At 43.5% G+C, this 9,955-nt stretch overlaps 4 protein-coding genes across 4 annotated transcripts; all 4 read left to right on the top strand.

The window, feature by feature from the left end:
* Positions 1-718: 718 nt before the first annotated feature.
* TEOVI_000459600 (aminopeptidase, putative) lies at positions 719-2,416 on the top strand (the record flags this gene model as incomplete). Its single annotated transcript, XM_067227351.1, has 1 exon — positions 719-2,416. The coding sequence occupies one exon, from the start codon at positions 719-721 to the stop codon at positions 2,414-2,416; it is 1,698 nt and encodes a 565-aa protein (XP_067083452.1).
* A 1,116-nt stretch (positions 2,417-3,532) lies between these two features.
* On the top strand, positions 3,533-3,814 carry TEOVI_000459700 (uncharacterized protein; the record flags this gene model as incomplete). Its single annotated transcript, XM_067227352.1, has 1 exon — positions 3,533-3,814. The coding sequence occupies one exon, from the start codon at positions 3,533-3,535 to the stop codon at positions 3,812-3,814; it is 282 nt and encodes a 93-aa protein (XP_067083453.1).
* A 667-nt stretch (positions 3,815-4,481) lies between these two features.
* On the top strand, positions 4,482-5,411 carry TEOVI_000459800 (uncharacterized protein; the record flags this gene model as incomplete). Its single annotated transcript, XM_067227353.1, has 1 exon — positions 4,482-5,411. One exon carries the CDS (start codon positions 4,482-4,484, stop codon positions 5,409-5,411), a length of 930 nt encoding a protein of 309 aa, XP_067083454.1.
* Positions 5,412-6,700: 1,289 nt separating this feature from the next.
* TEOVI_000459900 (Tubulin cofactor C domain-containing protein 1) lies at positions 6,701-8,323 on the top strand (the record flags this gene model as incomplete). Its single annotated transcript, XM_067227354.1, has 1 exon — positions 6,701-8,323. One exon carries the CDS (start codon positions 6,701-6,703, stop codon positions 8,321-8,323), a length of 1,623 nt encoding a protein of 540 aa, XP_067083455.1.
* Positions 8,324-9,955: the final 1,632 nt, after the last annotated feature.

Here is a 9,955-nt window from a genome sequence, read left to right on the forward strand (position 1 = left end):
TGCTGGTGTAGTGGCGTAAATTGTCGTCATAAATTTATCTTCTTTTGCTTTCTTCCTATCTGTCAGGGAGTGGTTTTGAAGTGCCGTATTTAAAGAAGGACAAGCAGACGAAGAGACGAAAAGTAACAAATAATTTTTTTGTTTATCTTGTCGTTGAACTCCCCTTCGCTCTCCTTTTCTCTTCCTTTGTCATTGCGTTTGCCGTAGTGAGATGCTTTGTCTCATTTGAAAGAGAAAAAAAAAGGGACACACAGGCTACATCTTCATCCTGTTTTTTCAATGTGCTTGTTATTCATCTTTTTGTTGATGGTGTTTACAACGAATACCTCTATTATTGATGTTGCTGCTATTTTATTATAACTACCATTCATTGTTTCATTTACCCTTTGCTCATTTTCCTTCTCTTTTTAATTTATTTTGTTGGTTTTTTTATAATTTACTTCTTTAGAACTTCGCGTTGTGCCGCTAAAGAGAAATAATCTAAAATAATAACGCCTACCAAATAACGAGGATCACCCCAAAGAAATCAAACAAGAAAGACTTAAAGAAACAATATAGAAAAGGCGTTTACTTTGCTTTGTCGGGTGCATCGCGAAGAGTAGGTACACTTGTACGACAAAAAAGAGGAAGGAGTGAAGGCAGTGAATTACACTGAGACACAAATACGAACAGACACACACACAGACACACGAAGAAAACTGGTAAATATCAGCTGATTATGCCTGCAACCCTCAAGCGGCAACGCAGCAACTCGGTTTATGAGGAAAGCAACTTGTCGAGCTTTGTTGACAGTTGCGTTAACTTTGTGCCAAATGTAACGTTTCACACCACAACTGAAGGAAAGCATATGGCCAAAGTTCTCACCTCCAACAGCGCACCTCAACCCCACACTATTCTTCTTCTTGGAACTCGCCAGCAGCTGAAAAGTAAAGGACTCAGCCAGTTATTCCCGTACCACAAACCTGAGCTAGATCAACTAATCGACGAAATCGACGAGGCAAGCTTCAGGAGTGATGGCTACCGGTGTGGCAATAACCACGAGTTACGTATTACACTTGGAGTCATAGCAGGAGCCTTCTCCCGCCATAACTGTCCTCTTCGGCCCGACTCCATCACCAACATTGTGGAGGAAGCCGTGGCATATGCCAAGAAAGTAAAAGGTGTCACAGCAGCCTCAGGTGCGCTCGATATTTACTGTTGCGAAGCCGAAAACGTGCTTTGCGTGGCGGCTGCCGTTGCGCGTGGCGCCAATCAAAGTTTTTCTGCAAAGAATGGTTACGCTGAGAAGTCGTACTGGAATCGTGGCATTCCTGTCCGAGTCGTGTTTGCCCCAGACACGCGAAAGCAGAGCCTCAGCGAGGCAAGTGACACTTTTGCATGTGGAAAGCGGGAATACCTCGATGCGGCAGCTCTCTCCATTCAGCTTTGTCAACGCTTGGTTGATTCTCCTTGCAACCTACTGGACACAACGACTTTCACGGAGATCGCTGCTGGACACATCGCTAAACTGAAAAATAAGTTGAAGCGCAACGTTTCCATTGACATCATCAGTGGAGAGGATCTGCGGGAAAAAGGATATGGTGGAATTTATGGTGTTGGAAAGGCAGCGGAATATCCACCGCACTTGGTAACGTTGTCCTACGAGCCCAATGCGGCCGGGGGCAGCGGCATAAATCCCCAAGAAAAATTGGCCTTTGTTGGAAAGGGTATTGTATACGACACTGGCGGTCTCTCCATTAAACCCACGACGGGTATGTGTGGGATGAAGCACGATATGGGCGGTGCGGCTGCTGTCTTTTGTGGGTTTATTGGACTTGCAATGATCGGCGTCCCTCACCGTATTTCGTCCATTCTGTGCCTTGCTGACAATGCTGTTGGACCCCGCTCTCAGCGCAATGACGATATTGTGCGGATGAGATCAGGGAAAACTGTGGAGATCAATAACACAGATGCTGAAGGTCGACTGGTACTTGGCGATGGAGTTTACCACGCCTCGGCTCTTCTGCCTTATACACCTGATGTTATTGTGGACATGGCGACGCTTACGGGAGCTCAGGGTATTGCCACTGGCCGCTATCATGCCGCATTATATGCCAGTAGTGAGGAAATTGAAAACCGCGTCCTTCAGGCGGGACGCCGCTGTGGTGACCTCTGTTTCCCTGTTGTTTTCTGTCCAGAATTCCAGTGCCCCGAGTTCAGAAGCAGTGTAGCAGACAGCCGTAACTCCGTGCTGAATCGCTCGAATGCACAAGTTAGCTGCGCCGGTTACTTTGTTGGGAGTCACATAGACAGCAAATACAAGGGGGATTGGGCACACGTCGACCTCGCAGCACCTGCTACCCGCGGTGACGCCACAGGTTTCGGTGTAACATTACTCCTACAAACCTTTGCAGCCTCACTCTTTGGGACAGCATAATGCACCACAAATAGGAGTGTGAGAGTGTGTTTTTTTGTAACCACGCACATGCATTTACATGCAAATTGATTACATACGTAAGAATGAAGATGAGTCATGTGGTGTGCAGCAGGGGCCTGTGTGGACGTCAACACGAAAAAAAAAAGGTGTGGTGCTGATGGAATGAAAGACATATAATCGTAAAGAAAATATGCACCAACAGCCACGCCTATTGGTGTGTGAAGGGGAGGAGGGAGAAGTAAGTTTATGATGTGCGTGATGGTGTAAAATTATATATATATATATATATATATATATGGTATGGTGTTTATTACTTTCGCATAACGCTAAGAATGCGAAAACGTTTCAAATTTACTATCGAATGTTGTAAACCGACAGATATCTTTATGAGCGTGAAAGGGGAGAGTTTTGCGGACTGAAGGTTAGTCAACCGTTACAATAATAATAATAATGATAATAGTAATAAAGTGACAACATCGGGGTTAGAAAAGAAGAAAAAAAGGAGGAACATTCTCATAAGTGAGGAGTGTACCAGGTTATTTCCTTGATTTTTTTTCTCTCTTCTTCCGGATCCGATGACATATCATACATACACGGGCAATTAAAGTCCAAGAGAGGTAAAAAAAAAAAAACTTCTCACAAAATAAGTATCAAGTGGCTCTTCGCTTCAATTAACAGCCCTGCACTATCGGTTTTATAGCATACCAAATCGCCCTTCCTTTTTTTTTTGTATCGGTGTGGTGTCAAACCTTTTTCTTTTTCATTTTTATGTTTTCAATTTTTTTTTTCACCTGCAGTCTCTTTTTCTCTCAGGAGGAAACGAAACTAACATGTCACCGCAAAAAAAAAAAAGAAATGCCTTTTGTACCTCGTTGCTGTGCATTATGTTTTTAAACATGTTGCTTCGCTTGTAGGTGTTGTTTATTGTTTAATATTGTATGATTTTATTTTTCCATGAATAATTATCAATGAGCTCTCCTACTTTTATTTGTTGTTGAACGCCTTAAAATAATTATTTTTGTCCCTCCTCCTCCACACACGCACACATACCTCCTTTCCCCTCTCCGTCTACACCCCGCATCATTTCCATCGGAATGTGGTTTAGTTTAGTAATAAATGGCCGTGCCTCGTTGGATGCGGCGCTTTGAGATTTATGCCGTTTGTATGATTTGGCCCATTTCCACTATAGTTGGTATTGTGGGAACATATAAGTTATTTATGTGGAGTTATGGAGGTCGCGATTGCTTCCGTTATGTTGTAATTGAGGAACCCATGAAGGGACAATGGTTTCAGGCAAATCCAAAATCGGCTCTTGGCATGGATACGCCACTGGCAAATGTACCAAAGTTTTTGGAAACATCACCGTATACATATGACGACAACACCGGCAGCGACTGAGCACTTACATAAGTACATCAAGTGGAATGAATATGCATATGAATATAAATCTATTTATTTGTTTGTTTGTTTGTTTACTCATGTCTGCATGTTTGTGCGGTCACTTTTTCACGCTTGTTTTTTTCCATTCCCCTTCTCTTCCCCCCCCCCACCCAACCTGCACACACACGCACGAAAAAAAAAAAAACAGCAACAATGACAATAATAATGAAAAAGGAAAGGAAGAAATGCGTTGTTCAATTATGCGAAAACGGTGACGCGGCTGTTGAGTGGCTTGTTCAAAAATGTAATACGAGTGTGTGTATGCAACAAAAGAAAATAATAGAAGAAATCATCAAAATATATAGTCTCATTATTGTGATGACGATTAATATTGTTACTATCGTTAAGCATACGCATTAAGCGGCGCACGTGGGTACAGGGCAGTTACATCAATTGGGATCTGTGGTATCGCCACTTTGTTTAAAATTCCTGTGTTTGATTGTTGCAATTTGATATCGCTTGTACTTAAATAAATATATATTTATTTATACGTGTGTTTATGCTCTTTCGTCTGGGCATGCACGTCATTTGTTCTGACGTCATTTCGAATCTTATTTTGGTCGTATTTGCTTGTAGGATCACGAGAAGGTAAAAAAGAAAAACGAAGGGAACAAAGAAAGAAAAAATGTTATCGATGCTGGCGGAAGTGCGTTTTCTGTCCTGGGTGTTACTTTTGCTGTCATTAATGGAAGACAGTACTTTGCCATCATATGCTGCCCTCCCAAATAAAAGTGTTGAACTGCCTCCGTACCTCAAAAACACTGTGAATATATGCATGCATGGGGAGTGGTTTGAAGAAAATAAAACATGCGTGTGCGATGAAGACTGGATTACTTCTGTTCAGCAGGACGTACTGAACCCGCGGTACATTTGGTGCAACGTATCAGTAATAAAAGATAACTCAACCGACACCGATTCCTCCGGCTACTTGGGTTTCTCGTTAGCTAAGATCGTTCGCAACCCGCTGTTCGGACTCGTGGGATTAGCACTTGTCTTTTTCCTCCTTGCTGGTTGTTGTAATATGTGTATCATGCGTCAGTTCATGGGAGGGCGGAGGAGTGGGAGTAACGACACCGGGGATAATCGGAGACCTGACGAAACATATGTTGGTAGCAACAACAACACGCAACAGCAACAACAACAACAACAGCAGCAAGTGCACGATCATCTGCAACCAACAGCAATGGTTCCGTCTCAATCGTACGCCTTGACACCCCCACTGACAATTGGGAGCATACCGCCAAACTACCCAATGCAGAGCAGTGGTGCACTTCAGATGTATTCCGGCAACAACCTGAACAATACACAACAAAACTACAGTCCGAGTGAACCATTTTCCATGTTTGCTGCGTCTTCTGTTGCTCAACCGCTGCCTCCCGGTTACATTCCGCAACAACATATTCTGAATTCCATGCTATCATTGCAGCGCTCAATGTGTGTACCTTCCGGCTCCGCTGCCATCACGGGTACCGGAACAGGTTATCATAGCGCCATTCATCCGATTGAACAGGAAAGGGAAATGACTGGACCTTCACCAGGGAAGTTTCAAAGTTGAGACGGGAGGGTGCAGGAGAGGTTCGTAAAATGCGTCACAAACGGGAATTATTTGTGGTGTAATAATGAAATAATATGATCCACTAACCTTTTCTCGGGGGGGGGGGGAGAAGTGGTTAGAGTTAGTCATTTCTCCAGTTATTGTATGAATTAGCCGCAGTTGTACCGACCCCGGTGATATGTGGGCGATACTTTGAAAAGGTGGGGAATGGCAAGGAAGGTAAAGGTGAAAGTAACCACTCTATTCTCTTCCTTATTTTATTTGGCTCTTTCGTCACAGCGACGAACTATCTTTTAAGTAGTTCCCGTGCTAATTTATTCTTTTTTTTTTTTGCTATCATCGTTAACAGTGGCTGAGTTTTTATTTGTTTTATCTTTTTTAACTGTTTTCCGTGTTATACTTGTTTTTGTCGATTGTTATTGATGTGTATTCACAAGGTTTTTATCACGTACTCCCTTAATCACTTATTTGTTTATTTTTAAAACATGGAAGTCCGCTGCTGTGCGGTACCCCATCTGTTCTCCTTATTTCATTACACCCCGCTACTTTTTCATCCCGTTTCTCCTCTTCTCTTTTCCGCTGTTTGGAAGGGACGGGATGAATTGATATGCTCGATGGGATCAGCAACAAAATAAATACGTTAACAAATACTTTTACGCTCGTGCACTGCACGTGCGTGTTGAATGCGCGTAGCTGATCGGATGAATGGATACACTAAACACTGTTTTTATTTTTATTTTTCCCCCTTTTTATACTTTCCTCTTCCCAATTTCTGTCCTCTGTATCACTAACATTGTTGATGGTATTTCTTCTGTTTCCGTTTCTCCATTTCATCTCCCTCTCACACAAACTCGTACATACTTTAAAAAAAAAAAGAGAAGAAACTGTCCCTCAACAGGTTTCTTTGTGTTGCTCTACTTATCGTCGAAAACTCTTCTTTCTTTTTTTCTTTTTCTTGTTTCTACTGAAAAGCAGACATTTATATAGAGGGAGAGGAGCTGCGTATTTGCATTGCCTCCACCACCAAAAAGGGAAGGGTTGTAAGAAAATTATTTATCATCTCACATATACAAAAGCTGCTATTGTAGTTTTTGAGAAGTTATTTTTCCAAAAGAAGAAAAGTAAAAAAGGAAATAGATTATCTGGAAAGCACGTAGAAGAGCAGGAAACAAAGCGGAGAGCACTAGGTTAGTTTTTTTTTTCATTTTTTGGAGAGCGTACCTTTCTATCATTAAGAAAGAAATAAATAAAAAGAAGGAAGTGTGGTGTTGTCTCGCTTTAGTGTCCAAATGACTAACAAATACGCCCCTGGAAACCCCTATTACGGGGACAGTTCTCCCACATCTGCACTTCTGGGCACCAATCAGGTGGTGTTTTGTGTCAACTCGGTTCTTTTTCAGAGCTGTGGCCTCCTTCTTGAAGTGCCCAGTGGTCTCACAACTTCATCAGTGATGAAAATTCGTCAGGAGTGTCCAAATCGTACTGCCATCTCACTCTCCGTTTGGGTAGATATTGCCATTAATGTTCTTGGCATGCGCGAGTCCGTTGCCAGTTCAATTTTCGATGTGGTATACGCATTAACAGGTGGATACACTCAATACACTGCAGCATCACTAGGAAGCAGTACAGGGAGCGGCAACGGCAGCCCTGAGGTGAGGTCGCCGGTGGAATGCAGGCAGGAGGAAAGCCGGTCATTACTTAAAAAGATGGGCGGAACGGTAGACGTCGCCCGCTGGCCTGTAGTTTCCGCCACTAGGCAAATAGGTTTACCGGCACTCATCATATTTCTGCTCGCCCAACTTGTCGTGGAGCAAACTCAGCGAGTACTACCGGGTGAGTCGGAGCGGGAGCGCGTTATGGCAAGTGTGCGTCAACACCTTCATGACTACATAAGTGTAGTAGCCATCACGCGACCAGGAAGATTAACGTTGAGTGATTCGAAAGAGCTTCGAATTTTGCTTCGGGAGTTCGTTAATGGCGTGGAGCAACCTTTTGGCACCAGCATCGGCTTTCTGTGGCCGCGGTCTGAGAAAACGATCGACATTACAATACTCTCTCAGTTCATACGTCCTAGGATAACGGTGCCTAGTGAGTTAGCCGCCACTTCACGCTCGTCACCTTTTAGCAACAACATTGTAGTTAAGGGTTTGCAAGGAACTATTTGCATCCCTACGTGCCCAGTGGTAACTTATAGCCCGAAGTTAGCTATATCCTCCAGCTACACCGTCGAGAAGTGCTCGCAAACTAGCTTTTATGTTACTTCCGACCTTCCTCACACACGGCTCACTCAACTTGTCAATTGCACCGTTGCTTTAGGTCCAGTCGGGGGAGTTTTGTACATAGATCGTTGCGAGAACACCAATATCTCAGCCTTGTGCACTGCTGTGGTGGTGAACCGATGCCGCAATGTGAACATATTCATCTGTACGAACAGTCCACCCGTACTCTGCCAGCTCGAGGGAAGCGAGAACTCAGAGAATGTCCGCTTCGCCCCGTACAACTCGCACTACTCCACCTTAGAGGAGCATCTGGCAAACTCCGGGGTAAACCCCATGATGAATTTATGGAATGTTGGTATCCCTTCCCCGCATTGTATCCTACCACCAGATGAATTCACCCCCGTGTGTTTTCCCGTCGCCCCGCACACCAGCGCTGTGGTGACCACCCGCACGAATCCGTGTCCGCCGCCTCCGCCGTATGCCACCGCGATGGAGCGGCGCGTGCGACGTTTTCAGGAAACTTCGCGGCAGTTGCGGGAGGCATATGAACGACTCGAGGCGGATGGAAGGAAAGATTTAGCAGATGAGTTACGAGGAAAAGTGCACACACTTTTTGTTGACTGGTTGCGGCGTGTGGGGCAGGAGCGAGTACTGGCCAGCCTTCTCCGTAAGAATGCGAACGGCCAGTCGTAGGGCATATCAGTGCGTCCACCACGGGTGGATGGATTATTTGTGCTGTTTTTGTTTTTTTGTTTTGTGATTGTCTGTTACTCCGGCGAGGAAGAAAGAGGGTACAGTGAGGTGCGTGTGTGGGTTTCATTTACACGAAATGGTGCGGAGCTCTGAGCCTAAGAACTATGAGTAAAAATTATGTTTGTGTTTATTGGGTAAGGACGAGTAAGGAAGCACACCGGCAAACCGACGGCGAATTAACGATGCAGTTTTTCTGCTCTCTGTTCGTTTCTTCCTTCCCAAGTTTGTGTGTTTCATAGGTTCTGTTTCCGCTCTTGCCTTTGGTGAGGAGGGGTGATTTGGGTGTGCGTGGTGGCAAACATACGTTTATATTCATTTATATTTGCAATATAAATAGTTATTAGTCAGTGAAAATTGGATGGATGGATGGATGGATGGGTGGTGGGGAACGGCGTTTTTTGAGGTTAGAGTAAATGATGGAAGGTGTGCAAGTGCATATATACTTCTGTATTCGAAACGCAGGCCACTGTGCTGTGACAGAAGAAGGGGACAGTGTGAACAGATCGCATTTTTTTTTTTACATTTGTCCGTTCCTATACCATAATAAATAAATAAATATATATATATATATTGTTTACTTATATGTATATTTATACGTAGTATATATTCATACATTCATTTGTATGCTTGGTTCTACCATTCATTCCCCCTTGCAGCCATCCGTCCCGTTATATACAGGTGTTTGATTGCAGTTGACGGGAAGAGAGATATTTCTGAATTCTTGATCTCTTCTTTATCTTTTTATATTTTCTCAGCTGCAAACTGGTAGCGCCGTGCAAAACTTTTCACTACTTCTGTTGTGTCTGTTTTCCCTCGTATGTACTTTTTGCCTCCAACACCCAAAATGTTGCGTGCATGTAAGCGCGATGACACGAGATCGAAGTGATTATAAAGGTGTGAGGCATTTACATTGAAATACACAATGTTGAAGGGTAGGGGGAATTGGGGACCTGTGAGGAGAAAAGAGAAAAGAACAGAAAAAAAAATGGGAGCGAACAGGAGAAAAAGGTAGTGTGGCATCTGTTATATTTACTTTTTAAGTACGATGCAAGTATCGTGTGCAGGTTTAAACGCACGGGGTTAAAATGAATGAAGTGTATCGGTGGTTTTTTTTTTTTTACGTGCGCAATTCAATTGCTCTCTCAGTTTAATTTCCTCGACACAAATACGTGCAACGTCTTTTTACGACTTTTTACCCCGCCCACACTTCCCCTTCCCTCCTCCCGTTTTCTCATCCATTTCTCCTTGAATCTTTTGTTTCTCCTGCCTTTGTGGTTAGCAACTGAACATGCCTCACTTTTTTTTTTTTGGTGTGTTGTTTCAACTGCGTAGATCTTTACTTCTCCACTCACACACATCACTGTTTGCAATCCGTAGCGGTGCTATGTGTTTGTTCTAATTCGGCTGTTTGTTTTCCATTCCTTTTTCCGCTGTCAAATGCTTCTGTTACTAATCTGAATTCATGCTTTTCGTCCCTCTTCCTCTTTCTCTTTATCCTTATCTTTTTATTTTTTTTCCTGCTTTACTTCACACTAAAACAAACACATTTGACTCTAATATTCGGAGGTAACG

The sequence above is a fragment of the Trypanosoma equiperdum genome (assembly GCF_001457755.1).
Source record: "Trypanosoma equiperdum strain OVI genome assembly, contig: ctg_935, whole genome shotgun sequence".
Lineage (NCBI taxonomy): Eukaryota > Euglenozoa > Kinetoplastea > Trypanosomatida > Trypanosomatidae > Trypanosoma > Trypanosoma equiperdum.